Source organism: Oryzias latipes, chromosome 15 (genome assembly GCF_053564925.1).
Source record: "Oryzias latipes strain Hd-rR chromosome 15, Olatipes_Hd-rR_3.1".
In the NCBI taxonomy this organism is placed as follows: domain Eukaryota; kingdom Metazoa; phylum Chordata; class Actinopteri; order Beloniformes; family Adrianichthyidae; genus Oryzias; species Oryzias latipes.
The window spans coordinates 9383132-9402810 of NC_136251.1; the positions used below are offsets into that span (position 1 = coordinate 9383132).

Consider the following 19679-nt stretch of genomic DNA (forward strand, 5'->3'; position numbering starts at 1 on the left):
GGTTAATGCGCCGACACGGCAGGTACATAACACATTCTCTATGGATCGCAGATTTCACGAGTCACCATGGAAACGAGTGGAGAAAAAAAGAGAGCGTTACACTTCAGCGAGATGGAGTTGGAGATTTTGATGTTGGCTTATGAGGCATTTAAGCCTATCATCACCAGGAAAAGTAATACCGCAGCATCAGCGAGAGACCGAATGGCTGCTTGGCAAAAAATAACTGAGAGTGAACGCCTGAGTATCTTATTTCCATAGTCATAGCGATGCAAACTGCTTATGGGGAGATGAGAAGCAGTTTACATATATATCTAAGACTAATGAATGATTTGTGGTTCCTCTGTTATCAGCTGTAATACATCCAAAACGAAGAGGACCTTGACCCAAGTCAAGATGAAGCACAAGAACATTCTCCAACAAGGTAAAATATTAATATCAAGATACCAACACAGAGGAATTGTCATGAAACACAATGTTCCATGTAATGTGGTTATGTAGCCAATAGAAAGAAGGCTGAGGCCCGTCCAACAGGCGGGGGTCCACCTCTACCTTCCCTCACCCCAGCTGAGGAGCTGGCACTGTCCCTCAATAAAAGGCGACCAGTCGTGGATGGGATTCCAGGGGGCACCTCATAGGACGTGGCCACAAACATAAGTGACTTAGTCAAATGTAGGTATTTCACATTATAAGTCATGACGAATTGATGATTTTACTGTGCATCAGTGTTGAATACATCAAATATACACTCATCATTTAACAAACACATTTAGAACGCATATTTCAGTCATTACTTTTATGTGTTATGCATTTCCATTGTATATTTTATTCAATATTACCGCATATGATGTATAATGTATACTGGTTCTCCTTTATTAGGTGTTTGCTTGAGAATATACGGTACATAGAGTATCTGACTGGTTTTATTGTACTGCAGATGCTGATGGTCAATACATATTGATGGAACCTCCTGCATCACCACAGTCTGTCGTAATTGTAATTGATTAATGTCCTTAGGTCCTTAGTTGTCTGTTTGGTAGATCAGGCATCTTTACACAATTACACTGCAGGATGAGGATGAAAATGAAGAGACGGCATCTGCAGTGACAGATATTGACAGACCTAGACCCATCGAGGTATGTGATGTCCCGCCACTCTTTTAATTCATGTTTTCAACGAGATACATATTGTCATTGCAATCTCACAGAGTATTGCTGGGGATGTTAATGCAGTTAAGGGTCAATGCAGCTCCACCATGAAACTTGGCAGTGTAAGAACATTTCTGCAGATACAATATCTCATGTTAATATTTGGTTTGTCTTGCAAACTTCAAATACCAATCATGTGGAATTACTTTGTCTTTGTAGTCTCCTGCCAAAGAGCTGTACAAGGTCTATCTACAGCGTAAAAAAAGGAAATGTGACCTTGAAATAGAATTGCTGGAGCATCAGCTGAAGGTGAGACACATATGTGAACATTTAATATGTTATTTGTTGAATGGACGATTAAGCAATAAAGTCACTTTATTTCATTACAGCAAATAAAGAAATAAAACTATCAGCCTTTGAGTCATGTTTTTTTCTTTTTCGTTTATTGGATGTAATGTAGGCTGATTATGTCCCGTACCACCCTGCCATCTCTTTGGTCTGCAGTGTGAAATGGGGCATCCTCTGGGCCGTCTTCTTCAAGAGGTGGGGGGGCCCTCTCACCTCTCATGGTGGCAATGTTGTGCAGTACTGCACATGCAGCTATAATGTCACATGGCCTCTCTGGTGTGACCCTGAGACCACGTAAGCACTGAAATCGAGCTTTCAGTATTCCTGTGGTCATCTCCACCCTGGCCCTTGTTCTGCTGTGTGCCAGGTTAAATTGTGCCTCTGGTCCAGGCTGAGTTTCAGGGTAGGGGGTCATCAGGAATGGTAGGCAAGGATACCCCCTGTCCCCTAGTAAGTAGCCATTGAAATGTCCTATAATGGCAGTTATATCGTATAATTTACATCACATTAAATGCATGACATTGTAGAAGGAACGTTAAGCAATTTATACCCTGGTGGAATTTGGGACCCAATGATGACTCTCTACATATCCTGGCATCATGAACAGAACCGGGCCATTTGGTTCTATGTTTGTGACGAGGTGGGTGGCATCACATATTAACCAGATGGTGGGGAACAGTAATCAGTATGAATAAAGGATGATAGGAATTATGATACAACCGCCATATATTGTTACCTGCACATTGATGCTATGCATGGACTTCCTTTTAACATACTCTCCTTCATTGACTGAAGGAGATTTAATAGGAATGTGAGTTCCATCCATGCGCCCTATCACATTTGGGAACCCTGAAATAGGAGGATATTTAATTAGAAACAATGGAATGATTGTGACTGAAAACAGTATGGATCTATTGATAAAGCAGAGTGTAACTGTGTCAAATAAAATTAACTGACAAACCTGCTATTCTGTGGAATTCCTCTTTAATGACCCTCAGTGGTTTATTCCCAGGGAACTGCACAAAATATCCCAGGAGGCGTTTGAGTGCCAGACATGCTGTCCGAACTGCCCCACACACAGTTGCCTTTCCCACATGTTCTGCATCACCCACGCTGTATAGAAAACTCCCAGTCGCAAAAAAACGAAAGGCAATGCATAAAATGTTCTCGGTGCTCAGCGCTGTTCCCCGATGTGTCGATATGTCGATAAGTTCGATATGAACGGCTTCAAAAGATTTGTTAAACAAATTAAGGAGTCTCTAGAAAAACGGTAACACTCCACTAAAGATCATTTGGAAACCCAAACACATCGATACGTGGTCTTAACACCCTCTCACGGCGGAAAAAACTCTGTATTATCCTCGCTTCTTCGTCCACTATGTGCTCTTCAAATGGACATGCCATGCTCCTTCACCCCTCTGAAAACAAACTAATCTTCAACTAAACCTGCTCCAGACCAGGTTAGGTTCAGAGCATGAGTTGCCATGGGAACTAAGCATACTCTGAAACTTACCTCTGTTTTTGGAACCGAAAGCGGTGGTTGTACACTTCTTCAGCCTCAAACTTACCGTGGGAGCTAGCATAACCTGCTTTCTGGAATAACCCCCAGTTTCGGCTTGCAGAGCACTGGTGAAGTAGGGTGGGATGTGGGGAGTGATGGAAGCACCTTCCTTTTGCCAAAGCTGTCCAGTGAGTGTTTAACAAAAGTTACCAGGCGTTTAATAAATGATTAATGGATTAAATGTTGCTTTTCAAATCTAAATCCTGCAGCCCCCCAAGAAAGGAGCTAAAAAACACATGTAACGTTAGCAATAAACATTCAGCTTACCTGAGAAGTCGTCTGCTGTTGCACACGGCATTCACTTGCTGGACTGTATCTTCACTTTAATGCAGTGATGTGCGGTGAGGTTGATGGCTGGTGAGGCACTGACTCCTCTGGAGTCCGATTTACATTGCAAGAACTGAATATTTCACCCTTCATCCAACAGCAGGTAACAGCATATAAGATACAAGAAGATATTTGTCTTACAGAGAATTTTTCTTTTATAGACATGGATAGACTTCTTGTGTATAAATTATTCCTATTTACTGTAAACAAAAAAAGTATATAGATGTGTTCAGCACACATTTAATTTTGACCTTTTGTAACTATTTCTGGTATTTTTCCAACTTCAAATTCTGGGGCTTCAATGTTATCAAATGCTGTCTGTGAAAATGATTCTTTTAGGTCTAAAATTTAGTTTTCAAATACTTACATTTTTTCCCCTTACCCATGTTATTTTTAAAAAACAAAGATTAAAAACCATGTTTGGCCTTCTTTTTAAGTCCATGCACCGATCCTTCTCCACAAAAAGCTCTATGATTTGTTGGAAAAGTCTTCCTTATTTTCCTTTAGTCTAATGAGTCTATGCTGTGCTGGAGAAAGATGTCCTTAGTTTGTTCTGTTTCTACTACAAAGCAGCTGTCATCTCAAGTCTGCCCCCGCTTACAGCAGCATTCTGACCGCACATCTCTGTTAACATTGATTCTTGCAGTCAGACATGAGGCAAAGCACTCCAGAACCTCACCCAGATTTTCCGCTTCGTATGTGATCGTTCAACACACAAATTCTGCGATTTTAACGTCAGAAACTGTGGAAAACGTGTCGAGTCAACTGAAAATTTATATTTTACACGGATCAGTGGAAAATAACATTTACTTGATGTATTTTTTCCTATTCATTGAAATGACAGGTGAGGCCGAGTCTCACTTGCCTAGTCTGTCCGCATGTCACTATTTTGATAGCGTTAACTTGCTGGACTTTATGTGTACTTCGACTTTAAACTCATACATTTACGATATTTAACCCTTGTGCTATCCTAGGCACTTTAACATTGGGGGTTGGGTCATCTAAACCCACTAGACAGTGCTCTGAACCTTTTTTCTCCAATGATTTGTGATCTTCACTGGTGTCAATGGACTACATGAAATCTTTCCACCTTTATCCACCTTTGTCATGGTAGGGAGAACACGTCAAAGTAAGGGTGGGGTCATCTAAGATAGCACAGGGTTAAAGTCATAAAATGTACATGTTTTTGTCTTGTAAAATTCTCGATGGAGTTTTGGGGCCAGTTTAACAAATAAAATGTAACAATTTTTGTTGGTGTTTTTTAAAGTTACAACTAAAAAAGTTTTTGGTGGCCCTAAAACTCCATCGTACTACAGGCTGAGCAATTTACGATCTAAGACTTTTGTGAGGGACACTTGCACGCACATTTGCCCATATTTCAAACGGCTGTTAGGGCAGTTTTGACTGAGGCATAAACCACAGCTCATGTTGTTTGTCATAAGTGTTGCAAGCACAACGGCTGAAGAATTGATTGTTTCTGTCTGTGTGGCCATGTGACTTTTGACATCGCTCAAACAACAGCCCGATAAAGTGCTACCAGGACTTGGTTCATAAGCTTGAGACGGAGGTAAGCAGGGGGGTCAAATGGATAAACACCTTCCTCATAAAATGCTTTTCAAAAATTCACACCATTTGTTAAATTGAGAGGTTTTTGGTCATTTATATTAATCTTCAAAAAAGAAGGAAGTTGGAATAAAAGTATTAAGGCCAAACCATGATTTTCTCATTAAATCATCAATGAAAATCATAAAGGAACAGCTTTAAGGCAAGAATCAACTAAATACACAACAATTATTTAAAGAATAAATCAGTAAAAAGTAAAAAATAGTTTACTGGTAAGTTCTTATCTAAAACCTGTTCTTTACCTCAAAATATTGGTTAAAAAAAACAGAACACTTAAAAAAGTAAAATCCTACATGTCAAATGTGCAACAGTGCAGAGGTCTGATAGTCTCTTCCTGAGAGTTTGTCCAGCAGCTGTTTATTGTTAACCCGTTAAGCTCTGATTGGTCAGGACTGGTCTCTGCTAACACTGATAAACCTTCACCTATGAGCCTTTCTGCACTGTGGCCTTCATGATGGAGACAGCAAGGTTCCCTCTGGGGTAGGACAGGCCTTGCTTCAGAAATGTATACTCAAAACAATTGTATTTTACACATGACTCTTGATTCTTTCAGGTTTTCCCTTTTTGTTCTGCTGGTTGTTCCATCATGTGGTTTTCCTGCCAAAGGTGATCATTTCATTCCCTTTTGCTGACACATCAACATAGATGTTGTGTTGATCTTCTTCAGAACTTGTGCTCTTTCTGCTTTCAGGCTCCAAATCCACAGATCATGGCAGTGGTGACCAAAAAGCAGCAACTAACTTTGCTTCCCACAGAGGAGCTCAGATGAGCCGCTCTGCTCCTGTGCATTACAGCTCTCATTCAAGCGGCGTCTCTCAGCCAGTTCCAGTGTTTGTGCAGAATCCTGGTGTCCCTCAGTTTGTTCCCATGGTTCCATCAGGCAGCAGCTTGAGCTCTGCTGTGGCAGGATACCCTGTGGCTGTTCAGACAGGATCTACTGTTCCTGTGTTTTCCGGTGTTCCTGCAGCAGGAGTCTCTGAGGCAGTTCAGGTCCCTGTGCAGGCTCCTGGTTTCTCCCAGTTTGTTCAGACGGGCCCAGCAATGGTTGGCTCTGCTTCCCCTGTGTTTGTGCTGCATGAAGGAGCTGGTTCCACACAGCCAGGACCTGCTCAAGCTGCTCTGCCAGGTGACTCCTCTAAAAATGTGCTGTGAATGTTGTTCTCCATGAATCCTCCCCTTTCTGACAAGTGTCTTGTTTGTCCAGAAACCCAGTGGGCTGTTGCTCCTCCATCTTTCTCTGAGCAAGCAGCAGCTGATGCCCAGGCTGTGGGCTCCAGTGACTTCCTGCCACCAGTCCCTGCCCCTCCAGCTGGCCCTGTCCTCCAGTCTGGAGAGACTTCCAATATTGTGAAGGAAGCTGAACTTGGCAACTACCAGCAGCAGACGGAAGAGTTTGGTTACCCGGCTGAGGCGGCGCAGCCTGGAGCTGCTTTCACCAGCGTGCTTGTTCCAGGCCAAGGACTTGGTGGCTTCTGGGGTTCTCCTTATCCTGGCTTTGACTACAGGCTCCTGTATGGTCTGTACCCTCCTGGCACCTACACTACCTTCAGCCAGAACCATGAGAAGGGCAAAGACTACTACCAATCCATCCACTACTTGAAGGAGCATGTTTCTGAAGACCAAGGTCCTCAACAGCAGCAGCTTCAGCAGAAGGTCTTCCATGGTCAACCCCAGAGATCTTGAGGCTCATCAACGTGGAGGATATCATGAGCACATTCAGCCTCATTTAGAACTTGGATGCTTAAGTTTGACCTAATAAAAACAGATCTGGAAACTTGGATTTACCTGTTTCTGTAGAGGATTTCTAAAACCAGCCTCAAACATTGAATCACTTCCTGATATAATGTAGTGACGTGTTTTGCTTCTGACAGTAAGTGGCACTACAAGGTGGGAGATGAGGGGAAGTTGCCTTAAGTAGTCATGCTGTTGGCAAAGAGAAATAAACTCTGGTTTTGTAATGACCCAGAAATGCCCCGTCTGGGGCCTCTGCTGGTCACTTGTCGGTCTCACCGCTCGGGCGGTCACTTTCTGCCACGCCCTCAACCTCAGTGGGGCTGTGCCGGCTTGCCTCTGGGGTTGGGGGCGGGAGGGGGCTTCGGACTCTCAGGCGGTGGCATGCCTTCTGTGGGCACCGGCGTAGGTCTCATTTGGTCGGAGCACTGGCTATAGGGCCGGGGCTCCGGCTCTGCACATGCTCGGTTCCTCCTACTCCTCGGCCGGGGGGCTGCTGGGTCCTGACCTCTCAGTCTGTGGTGGGGGTCAGGTGCACAGGAGGGTGGTTGCTCATGGATCTTTATCTGACGGTGAAGTTCTTGGATGCCTGGATCGGCCGGGTTGCTGCGCTGTCTGCCCCTAGCTGTGGGGTGTGGGGTGCTGGGCCTCCTGCCTTTGCTGGAGCATTCAGTGTGATCAAAGTATTTAAGAGGCACACATTCATTCCACCCACCTGCTTACTCACCTTTGCACCTTTGGTATCGTCTTTTTTTCCACACCCCTCTTCATGAATATCGGTAATGTGAAAATTGTGTGCACCTGTCTGTGCAGAAATTTTGGGAGAAATCTTTAATCATGTATGATTATACCTCCAACTTGTAAATAGTTGTGTGCAGACTTATGTACTGCAATCAGGACACTTTTTTAACTTTGTAATATCGACTACCCCCCCCCCCCCCCCTCCCAACCCTTTATCCCCCATCTCTGACATCCCACTGTTTCTTTCTCTTTTATCTGTCCGGTCCTACAAGGAATGCATACAGATAATTTTTATAAATAAAGCTTGGCATCAAATACGAAAAGGGGTTTATACAAATGTACACCGAAGATCGATAAACCCAAATTGTAACAATGAAATCCGTCCAATACAAGAGGCACTCAATTCTGATCTGCTTGCTCAGCTGTTGGACAAGTTAAAAAAAGAAATGCCCATTAAAAAATGGAGGATTCCTGTGCAAAAGTCTAAATGTGCTTGTAATGTTGGCCTTAAATCTGCTATTATAGTTTGGAACTATCCTGCACAAAGGATTGCTGGCAGACATGGCTTACCAGTTTATAAAAGAAAAATGGTTAAACTACAACCTGTGTTGGTCAATTGTTTAGAATTGAGGGTCTAACATGGCGTCTGCTGCCTTGATGTGAATGTTCTCCACTTGACATCTAAAATACCAGTAAGTGAAAGTTCAACTGCTGTAGGATTGCTTAGGTTTTGAGAAACCCAAACCCTTCAAAAATCCACTGATCTGCTAGACCACATGTGTCAAACTCAAGACCCGCGGGCCAAATGTGGCCCGCCATGTCATTTTGTGGCCCGCAAGTAGGTCTGTGATGATGACCTCATCACTGCACTTTTTTTTTTTTTTGAAAGTTCAGCATATGGTGCGTGATTGGAACTATAAGAAACACATTAAACAAGTTCATCTTTGCTGATAATTTACTTTTTCTGCTAGTCCTGTGTTCAGACTTTCCTTCTTTCCTTCAGACTGTTCTCTCCTTCTCTCCCACCACGCCTGTCACTGTCTGTCTCGGCACGCGCTCTCACTGCCTCTGCGCTGCACGTGGCACGCGGCTCCCTTTACACACACGGGTGCGCACTTTCAGAAGCACACATCCTCATTCTACAACAGAAGTTTCCGTCTCCTGAGGAAATACAACAAATTTACTGCGTTCTAATTATTAATTTCCATTTGTATTCATTTCCGTTACAAGCTGCAGCGCAACGTTACATGTCTGTATGAACAAAGGGGGAGCCTCCTGCCCCACGTTCTTCATGGGTGTCAGGCTTCATGGCTACCGGAAAGGTGACAAAGTGTCTGCAGTCTGTTTATTACTGGGTAATATATAATATTCTGAGAAGATGTCTGTACCAGAGAGCACAGGTGAAACTCGCGTGCAGCTAGAGAGCGGTCCACTGCAGAGGAATCAACACGCACCCCCAACACACATGTGCGCGCTCCCTCCTCACAGTCCTACACACGATGCAGCGCCCTCGCACAGTCACAGTCAATCTACAACACCTATATAATTAGTTCATTAGTTAGGTCAGTGGCGGTTCTACACTAACTTACTCCCTGGGCGAGTAACCCCACCAGCGCCCCCCTCCCCCCCCACATACAAAATTTGACAACATCCTGCTGTGTTCCCTATCTTCTATTTAGCCATTTTACACAAAAAATGCATGAATTTTCTAGACTCGTATTACAGGGGGGTCAAACTCAGTCACACAGGGGCCTAAGTTAAAAACACGCTTAAGGTTTTGGGCCGAAGAAGATAAATGTTTACTGAACACACTAAAGCTAAACTTTTAAACCTTTTAAACTGAACTTTTTGAACATAAATATGAATAAAAACAGGAACACAAGTTAAACCTTAAATAAGTTGTAATATTTTGTTCTCCATATAAATATATTCTGTCAAAATTATACAAATATGAACATGCTGCAGGACAAAAAGCAAAGAAAGCCTGGAAATATTAATAAGAAATTATATCAAATAATTCCATTTTTTTTACTCTTTCATCATTTTTTAGAGAAATTTTTTTTTAGAGCTGGACTCCTGCTTCATTTTTAGCAATAATGTCTTAATGTGTGACGTCCTGTGTGTGTCTTTGTGAAACATATCAGAGGGATTAGATCTTAAAAAAAACTTATTGTGATTAATATGTTTAGGTCTTATAAAACATTAAAGACTAAATCTTAGAACTCATCAGTGGGATTACTCCAAAAATATTTGGCATTTCCCTAAATTTGTGCAACATCAACAGCAGAAATCCTCCAAAAAAACTCAATCCTAAAAAAATGGTCTGATCTCATCCCCCCTCCCCCCCCTCCCCTTCCCTCTGACACACGCGGCTCCGTCTCTATGACGGGAGGCGCAGCTGCGGCCCAGAGTTGATTGTTAGATAGAAAAAGACTCCCAATCACCTGTTAGTGTGATTCAGCCAGCCACCGGCGAGTTGCGCTCCCCTCTCGAGTTTTTTTACTAATGTTCCAAAGACTACCGCAAAGAGGTGTGGCCGCAAGCGTCTTGCAGCAGAGGGCGGTGGTCACGTGCGCATCGGGTCTGCTGTGTCGGAGCAAAGAATTGTGGGAAATAATCTCCATTGCCTGCTTTTTTCGAAATTGGGTTGAGCACGGGTGTTTGTTCTGCCTAATTCCTTTTCATGTGCCTGTTTTACGTTGTTTCACTCTGAGGTATTCTTTTTTTTTTTTTTTTTCACCATAAGTGTGAAGAGCAAATAGGAGGAAGACATTCTTAAGAGTCTCATGTGCCAAACTAAAAGCAGTAAGTGTCGGCTGCTGAAGTAATTTCAAATTAAAAGCTTCAAGCTTCCTCTTTGAATATAGTATGTTGCACATTAGGTGTAACGCCTCTGGCACGGCAAATGCCGCCCCCTATGAAGTGCCGCCCTGGGCGACCGCCCACATCGCCCATATCAAAAACCGCCACTGAGTTAGGTAGTAGTTAGTTGTTACTGTTAATTGTTAATAAAGAATACTAAGTTGTAATTGTATTTATTTCTGATACGGCCGCCGGGGGATTTTTATGGAGTCCTATACTGTTCATAATTAAATAAATAAATATTTAATTAAATAAATAAATATAACCTCATGCAAATACACAATCAACCAATAAATCTCTCATAAATATATAAAAAGATCATGAAATGGTGAAAAACATGCACACAGATTTTAAATTAGCCATTATATCATTCAATATATATCATTTTGCTTTAAAAACCTGTTCATTATTTTAAAACAGCATTTTAAAATATTCATTTTAATCATGTGGAATATTAATATAATTCTACGCCTTTTTTCAGAACCTCGGATTTCAAAATCAATATTTTCCAAAGTATTTTTTTTTTATTTCATGTTGTTGTTTTTCACAATGGCGTATTTATTTCATGAAGAGCTTTTTCAGGAGACTGTGTCTGTCTGTCAATCAAACTACACAAGGCGGAGACACTTTTGTGATTGGCTACTCCTTAACTCAGACATGAGCAGCAGCACCGTGACTACATCGATCCAAGATGCTTCACCAAACGTGACGGCGCAATACACTCTCCTCAACACTAGGGAGAGTATGCACCTCAACACATCCACAGTGTTACACGAAATTGGGCAGTTTTTGTTCTAAATTTGCGGACAAAAGTGGCTTTGGCCGAGTGTGCATAATTCGGGTGATTTTGTGGTCGGTTCGGCTATTTTCCTCTTCTCATGAACATCTAGTAGTGGTCTAAGTTAGGCTGGGTGGTTGTTGGAGTTCCACAAAACTTCTATGAACTGGAGTTCCATAATATCCGAACAATATTATTTTGGTGTCATAGTCACACTGTTAAGCCAGTCTGGTTACTAATGGAGGAATCATCTTGTACTTTTGCCTCTGCTACTTTATTGTCTCTTTTGAGTCTGCCTCTTAAATTATCTTTCACATCTTACACCGATAACATCATAGTGAAGCATTGTTTAAAGATATGGACTCAACTGAAACAGCACCTGGTAATTCAAAAAATCTCTCTCATGTCCCCACTTTATCTTAACCCTCTGTTTCCTCCATCGTCTACTGATAAGACTTTTGCCCTGTAGAGAAGTCGTGGCTTAGTTTCAGTAAAAGACTTTTACATAGATGGAACTTTAGCTCCGTTTGAGTTATTAGCTAAAAAGTTTAATATGCCCAACACTCACTTCTTTAGGTATCTGCAAGCTCGTAATTTTATCTGTCGTCATTTCCCTGATCCTTCCAGTGCCCCAACAGCCACTATGATTGACAATCTCATGGGGATAAACCCCTCTCTGAAGGGTACAATATCAAAAATTTATAGCTTTTTACTATCCACCCTTGATTCGTCATCTGACCAGCTACGTGTGGCTTGGTCAGAAGAGCTTCATCTAGACATAAATGATCAGTGGAGATCTGTGCTTGGGCGAATTCACTCCTCATCAATATGCACCCGGCACTGTATTATTCAATGTAAAGTGGTTCATAGAGCTCATTGGTCTAGAAGCAGACTTGCCAGAGTTTTTCCTGGTACTGATCCTAACTGTGTACAATGTAATTTCGGCCCTGCAAATCTTACCCATATGTTTTTGACATGCCCGTCGCTTTCTGACTTTTGGGACTCTGTATTTGACTCTTTATCTTCTGTCTGTAACGTCAAAGTACACCGATCCCCAATGACAGCCCTTTTTGGTATACCTCCGGACAATCATTCTCTCCCTCCTTGGTTAGAGGACCTCATTGCCTTTCTGACACTACTTGCACGTCGGACTATCTTGATGCACTGGAAAGATCTTCGCCCACCCACTCACTCAAAGTGGATAAAAGACTCTCTTTCTTTTATTAAGCTGGAAAAAATCAGACATTCTCTTAATGGTACTGCATGTAAATTCTCTGAAATTCGGTCACCTTTCTTAGAGCATGTCATGTCCTTGACCTTAGAAATGACCCAGTGAACTTTCAGGTACATTAACGGTTATAAGGTGTGCAGTGTCTCTGCTGTTTATAGGTTGGTAGCACAGTATATTGTTTGTAAGATTGTATTCATTTCTTCCTTTTCTTTTCTTTCTTTGCAATTGTGGTTTTGAATTGTTTTTTGTTTTTGTTTTTCTTATTTTGAAAAGTGTATAAATAAATCATACATAAAAGAACTGGAGTTCTATGAACGCACCATGCCGCGTATGGGAGGGGCTACCACCTAATGTTTTTAGCCTGTTAGCCACATGGAGCGGTTGCCTGCGCTTATCTCAGTAACAATGCATGGATGCACAATGCACATGGAGTGTTAAAAGATCAGGTTTATTTATTTTGAATAGTTTCACATTATAACAATTTTTCCATGTTTGAGTTCATGAGATCATCCCAGAGAGAGTCTCTACTACGTCTTAAATCACGTGTAATCAGAGCGCCCAGGCAGCGCGAGAGTGAGTGTGTGAGCGCAAGTTAAGGGTCTGTTGCCCTGTCCCCTGGAAAAGTAATAGTAAAAAAAGGTTTCCTCCAAAGTACAGAGCCTGATTCTTGGAGTAAGCCCTGGCTGCAGAATTTTGCTCAATCAATCCCAGATCTCCGCTGCGTTTTCCGACCACGGTCAGAAACGTCATCGCAGGAAAGGTTCAACATATTCCCGGGAGCGAAAAATAAAATCAGAGGACCTGATTATAATCATTGTCTCAATGAAAATAGAAAAATATAAGGTTCAGGAGGCCTGAGCAGGCTTGTTCCGCTTTGCGCAGCTCACCTCCTGCGAGCCGACACGGGTGTGAGGCACGATGTGAGCTCTGAGTGAATGGCGTAAGAATGAAGAGTGTTTCAACGGGGGACTTATAGACGTGGACGACCGAAACTCCTCTGTGGTTTGGTCTACACAAACCCTCAAACTACAAAAACAGAGTCGTTCATATTTGCATCTTCTGCAGCAGACAGATAGTTTGTCTATATTTGATCCTCTAATGTCAGCAAAGCCGCACTGATATCGCTGAAATATTTCATCTCTCTGACTGGCACACCGCTGAGCGGGTATCGAGGAATAAGAGTAGATATCCATGGATGAGCCAATGAGCGTTTAGATCCCGCCCACTTTTACTGATTGACAGACTCATTCTCCTGAAAAAGCTCTTCATGAAATAAGCCATTCTGAAAAACACCAACATGAAATAAAAACAAAGCTACTTTGGAAAATATTGATTTTGAAATACGAGCTTCTGAAAAAAGACAGAATTATAATAATATTCCACATGATTAAAAATGAATATTTTAAAATGCTGTTTTAAAATAAGGGACAGGTTTTTAAAGCAAAATGAAATATATTGAATGATATAATGGCTAATTTAAAATCAGTGTGCAGGTTTTTCAGCATTTCACGATCTTTTTATATATTTATGAGAGATTTATTGGTTGATTGTGTATTTGCATGAGGCCATATTTATTTTATTAAATATTTATTTAATTATGAACAGTATAGGACTCCATAGATCTTGTGTGGTTTTTTTGAGAGGGGGGGGGGGGGGGGGGGGCTGCGGTTAAGCGCGACACTGCGCCCCCTGGTGGTTCATCACCGCGGTGATCAAAAAGTTTTTAATTTCTTAAAATAAAAATTGGTGTGTATTTATTCATATCTAGGGGGAATTGAACTTGAAATATTGGATTGGACAACTAAACATTAGGACTTAAACACTGTCCATATAACCTAACGTGACAGCACCAAATTTGAAAGATCAATGCTAAAGTCAAACAAGCAATCATGTTTCTATGCAACTGTAATTTTCACTTTAAAAAGTTATGAGTTATTTAACATTAGGGAGTAGTTACATTTTTCATTACATTTAGTTACATGTATAAGTTATATCTGGCCCTTTGAGGACAGCCGCTATGCTGACGTGGCCCTCGGTTAAAATGAGTTTGACACCTCTGTGCTAGACAGATCTGACATGAAGAGGCCTTATTTTTGTGGTCATGTGACTTGACATGCTTCAAACAGCGCTAGGAAATCTTCCGGTTAATTTCCTCAAGGCAGAGTCAAGGAACGTCAAAGCGGCCAAGTCTAAATTGTTTTAAAGGCCTTCAACTGAGAGCACTGATTCAAGAAATATTTTTGGTCCATGTACAGAACTTGATTTTCAAGTGAAAGTGAGGACAGATCTTGTTTGCTAGTGTTGACATTAAATGTATGTTTTTAGCTTAGTTGCTATGGACTCTTCTAAAAGTTTTTTGCAGTTTATCACTTGAACAAATGGAATGAAAATGTAAGATCTTAGTTGAGCATTGCAGATGAGTTTACCTCTGCTTGATTATTTTTCTGTTAGTTGCTCAATGAGCCTTTTACTGGTTTTATAGAGATTACAGTAAAGTTCTGTTTAGAATAAAATAAGTTTTCAGCAACCGTTTTGGAAATTTGAGCTGCCGCTCTCAAGCCGAAGTATTCACTTGTGGTTTTGAACAGAATTTCACCCCGTCTGGCCAAAGCAATGGAAAAAAGAAATTCTCAGCTTGCAGAAAAGAAAATGAACAGTTTAGGGCCAAAAATTTGAGATTAAGTTGTACATTTGCCACTTTCTTGTAAATTTCCATGATTATAGTTGAAGTGAGCATACAGTGCAGCAAGTGAACACTGCGCAGCAGATGGAAAGACTAAACACAATTGAAGTAATCTGGAGGTTTTACATATTTTTGGAAGCCCATTAGATTTACAGCTTAATGTTTTATTCATTTAGCCACAAAGACTTTTAGTCTCTGCAGAAGTTCTGAAATTTGCCTCCAGGTTGTGGTCAATTGCTGGTGCTTAGTAAGCCGGTCCCCATTTTACAATCCCAACATTTCAGGTGGATCAAATCTGAGCTACCCAGCTTTGTAGTTCTTTACCAGGTCAGACAACGTACCTGGATCTGTGTGTATACACCGGATTGGTGGACTGGTCATTGTAATACCTCCATGCAAGTCAAGTTAAACTTTTCCATAGTTTATTTTTTTTATAAGAGTTGTCTCCTCAGTCCTCATGACTTTACAGTAAAGGCACATTATAGTTTACGTCAAAAAAAAAAAAAATCAGTTTGAGACGCTTAATGACCTCCTGGAAATGCCAAAAGTAGCTTAGCAGGATTAACTACAATAGTTTACGGATCTACAACTTTAGTAAGAAGTCACTCCCAAAGTGCCACAGTATTTAAGCATTGCTTCTCTTGGACAATGAAATTTCTACGAAGTTTAGGTTTTCATACGTTTCTATAAAACATGGCTAATGAGTTTAACTTTCAATAGTTAAACAATATCAGTTTTAGTGATGCTTGGCCATTCTCTGAACCACAGTTTAATCCTTGTATTGCAAATTCTTAATTTATAGAGAACACTTCAGTTAGATTCTTTTGATCCTTTATTTCGTACAAATTCAGCCAGCAATCCTGGAAAAAATAATGAAAAACTTTAAACAACGAACAATGTGCCTTATTAATATTTGAACATACCCAGTATGCCACCAGGCCAATGAGCCTCAGGATCTCTGGGGATGACCATGGAAGATCTTCTGCTGAAGCTGCTGCTGTTGAGGACCTTGGTCTTCAGAAACATGCTCCTTCAAGTAGTGGATGGATTGGTAGTAGTCTTTGCCCTTCTCATGGTTCTGGCTGAAGGTGGTGTAGGTGCCTGGAGGGTACAGACCATACAGGAGCCTGTAGTCAAAGCCAGGATAAGGAGAAGCCCAGAAGCCACCAAGTCCTTGGCCTGGAACAAGCACGCTGGTGAAAGCAGCTCCAGGCTGCGCCGCCTCAGCCGGGTAACCAAACTCTTCCGTCTGCTGCTGGTAGTTGCCAAGTTCAGCTTCCTTCACAATATTGGAAGTCTCTCCAGACTGGAGGACAGGGCCAGCTGGAGGGGCAGGGACTTGTGGCAGGAAGTCACTGGAGCCCACAGCCTGGGCATCAGCTGCTGCTTGCTCAGAGAAAGATGGAGGAGCAACAGCCCACTGGGTTTCTGGACAAACAAGACACTTGTCAGAAAGGGGAGGATTCATGGAAAACAACATTCACAGCACATTTTTAGAGGAGTCACCTGGCAGAGCAGCTTGAGCAGGTCCTGGCTGTGTGGAACCAGCTCCTTCATGCAGCACAAACACAGGGGAAGCAGAGCCAACCATTGCTGGGCCCGTCTGAACAAACTGGGAGAAACCAGGAGCCTGCACAGGGACCTGAACTGCCTCAGAGACTCCTGCTGCAGGAACACCGGAAAACACAGGAACAGTAGATCCTGTCTGAACAGCCACAGGGTATCCTGCAACAGCAGAGCTCAAGCTGCTGCCTGATGGAACCATGGGAACAAACTGAGGGACACCAGGATTCTGCACAAACACTGGAACTGGCTGAGAGACGCCGCTTGAATGAGAGCTGTAATGCACAGGAGCAGAGCGGCTCATCTGAGCTCCTCTGTGGGAAGCAAAGTTAGTTGCTGCTTTTTGGTCACCACTGCCATGATCTGTGGATTTGGAGCCTGAAAGCAGAAAGAGCACAAGTTCTGAAGAAGATCAACACAACATCTATGTTGATGTGTCATCAAAAGGGAATGAAAGATCACCTTTGGCAGGGAAACCACATGATGGAACAACCAGCAGAACAAAAAGGGAAAACCTGAAAGTATCAAGAGTCATGTGTAAAATACAATTGTTTTGAGTATACATTTCTGAAGCAAGGTCTGTCCTACCCCAGAGGGAACCTTGCTGTCTCCATCATGAAGGCCACAGTGCAGAAAGGCTCATAGGTGAAGGTTTATCAATGTTAGCAGAGACCAGTCCTGACCAATCAGAGCTTAACGGGTTAACAACAGACAGCTGCTGGACACAAACTCTCAGGAAGAGACTATCAGACCTCTGCACTGTTGCACATTTGACATGTAGGATTTTACTTTTTTAAGTGTTCTGTTTTTTTTAACCAATGTTTTGAGGTAAAGAACAGGTTTTAGATAAGAACTTACCAGTAAACTATTTTTTACTTTTTACTGATTTATTCTTTAAATAATTGTTGTGTATTTAGTTGATTCTTGCCTTAAAGCTGTTCCTTTATGATTTTCATTGATGATTTAATGAGAAAATCATGGTTTGGCCTTAATACTTTTATTCCAACTTCCTTCTTTTTTGAAGATTAATATAAATGACCAAAAACCTCTCAATTTAACAAATGGTGTGAATTTTTGAAAAGCATTTTATGAGGAAGGTGTTTATCCATTTGACCCCCCTGCTTACCTCCGTCTCAAGCTTATGAACCAAGTCCTGGTAGCACTTTATCGGGCTGTTTGAGCGATGTCAAAAGTCACATGGCCACACAGACAGAAACAATCAATTCTTCAGCCGTTGTGCTTGCAACACTTATGACAAACAACATGAGCTGTGGTTTATGCCTCAGTCAAAACTGCCCTAACAGCCGTTTGAAATATGGGCAAATGTGCGTGCAAGTGTCCCTCACAAAAGTCTTAGATCGTAAATTGCTCAGCCTGTAGTACGATGGAGTTTTAGGGCCACCAAAAACTTTTTTAGTTGTAACTTTAAAAAACACTGTTGAACTACGATGAATATCATTACGTGTTCTTGTTTGGGGAACTATTTTGTTTTGCGCACAGTTACCTGTCAGTATAAATAAAGGCGGAGCCACCTGCTGTGAGTTCTTCGTGGTGACCTGGTTGATGGCTGCCGGAAAGCTGAAAGTGCCTCCAGTCTCGTTTGTATCAGTGAATACTCCAGAGAAATGTCTGAACCTGAGAGCACAGGTGGGAGCACGCGCGCGACTCGGGAGCAGTCCGCTGCAGGAGATTCAACAGGTTATGGGCCCAGTCGAATGTTAAGCACGGCCATACACGGACGCGGACTCCCGCCGCGGTTCGACGGAGACGAAGCACGCTACCACATATGGGAGGCCAGATTTTTAGCGTACTTGAAAACGCTCGGCCTGAAGGAGGCTATTATCGGGAGCCAGCAAGCGGGGGCTGCAGATCCAGAAGCCGGTAGGAAAAACGAGCTGGCTTATGCAGAACTATGTGGTTGCCTGGATGATAAGACGCTAATGCTAATCCTGTATGAAGCGCCAGACGATGGAAAGAAGAGTCTAGAAATACTGAGACGCCATTTTGAATCAGAAGAAAAACCGCGGATTGTTGGACTTTACACAGAATTAACCAACGTGCTGATGGCTGATCAAGAGGAGCTAGCAGATTATCTAGCACGTGTTGAGAAGATTGTGGCAGCGCTGAACAGAGCTAAAGAGACCCTCAGCGACGCACTGTTAGTGGCCATGGTGTTAAAAGGACTCACAGATGAATATGCACCATTTTCTGTGCATGTCACGCAGACAAGAGAGGTTCTGACCTTCAGTGAGTTCAAGGCTAGGTTGAGGAGCTTTGAATGCTCACTTCGCTACCGCTCAAGGCCACGAGCAGACGAAGTAATGACAGTCAACTACAAAGCAAAGCAGACCAAACCAAGAAATAATGAGAAGAAATACTTCAACGGTGAATGCTTCATTTGCGAAAAAGTTGGACACAAAGCAAAAGACTGCAGAAGCAAAGCTAAGAAACCACAGCGGAACTTCAGGCCTGCTTACACTCAAAATAGCAACAAAATGGCCATCCTTACGGACACTAGGCTGAGCACCGCACAGGCCAGAGACGAGCACCCTGCTGAGCGGGAGACCTTCATACTCCGGGCGAGTGAATGGCAACCTCACTGTGCACAACCAGAGGGATTGCTTGTGGACAGTGGTGCATCTGCTCACATCATGACCAACGAAGAAGCATTCATCAGGTTTGACGAGACGTTTCGGCCCAAGGACCACGTCATGCAATTGGCAGATGGAACCCGGATTGCTGGCAGTGTACTGAAAAAGGGGGACGCCCAGATCAAACTTACTGACAGCAATGGCAGAGTGGTGAGTGTCCAGCTCACAAATGCACTTTTGATTCCTGGATATCCACAAAACATTTTGTCTGTGGAAGCTGCATCTTCAAAGGGAGCAAAGTTCAACTTTGAAAAGAACAACAACAAAATGATACTTCCCAACGGTACGACATGTGAAATGAAGGTAAAAGACAGATTGTATTACCTGGATGTGGCAAAAGAGAACTGTGATGATACCTGTAATGCATGTTATGATCTCAAAACTTGGCACGAAGTAATGGGTCATTGTAATTATGATGACATAATCAAACTCGAA

At 42.3% G+C, this 19679-nt stretch overlaps 2 protein-coding genes across 2 annotated transcripts; one reads left to right on the top strand and one right to left on the bottom strand.

Annotated features, from left to right (window-relative positions):
- Nucleotides 1–5394: 5394 nt before the first annotated feature.
- LOC111948799 (uncharacterized) lies at nt 5395–6784 on the top strand. Its single transcript, XM_023963537.2, has 4 exons — nt 5395–5484; nt 5558–5610; nt 5696–6130; nt 6209–6784. Exons 1-4 carry the CDS (start codon nt 5456–5458, stop codon nt 6685–6687), a joined length of 996 nt encoding a protein of 331 aa, XP_023819305.1. The 5' UTR covers nt 5395–5455; the 3' UTR covers nt 6688–6784.
- Nucleotides 6785–15844: 9060 nt separating this feature from the next.
- Nucleotides 15845–17311, bottom strand: LOC101168843 (uncharacterized). The gene is made up of 5 exons (XM_023963539.2): nt 17182–17311; nt 17056–17108; nt 16537–16971; nt 15954–16458; nt 15845–15890 (listed from the first exon to the last, which is right to left on the bottom strand). Exons 1-4 carry the CDS (start codon nt 17208–17210, stop codon nt 15980–15982), a joined length of 996 nt encoding a protein of 331 aa, XP_023819307.1. The 5' UTR covers nt 17211–17311; the 3' UTR covers nt 15845–15890; nt 15954–15979.
- Between the last annotated feature and the right edge of the window lie 2368 nt (nt 17312–19679).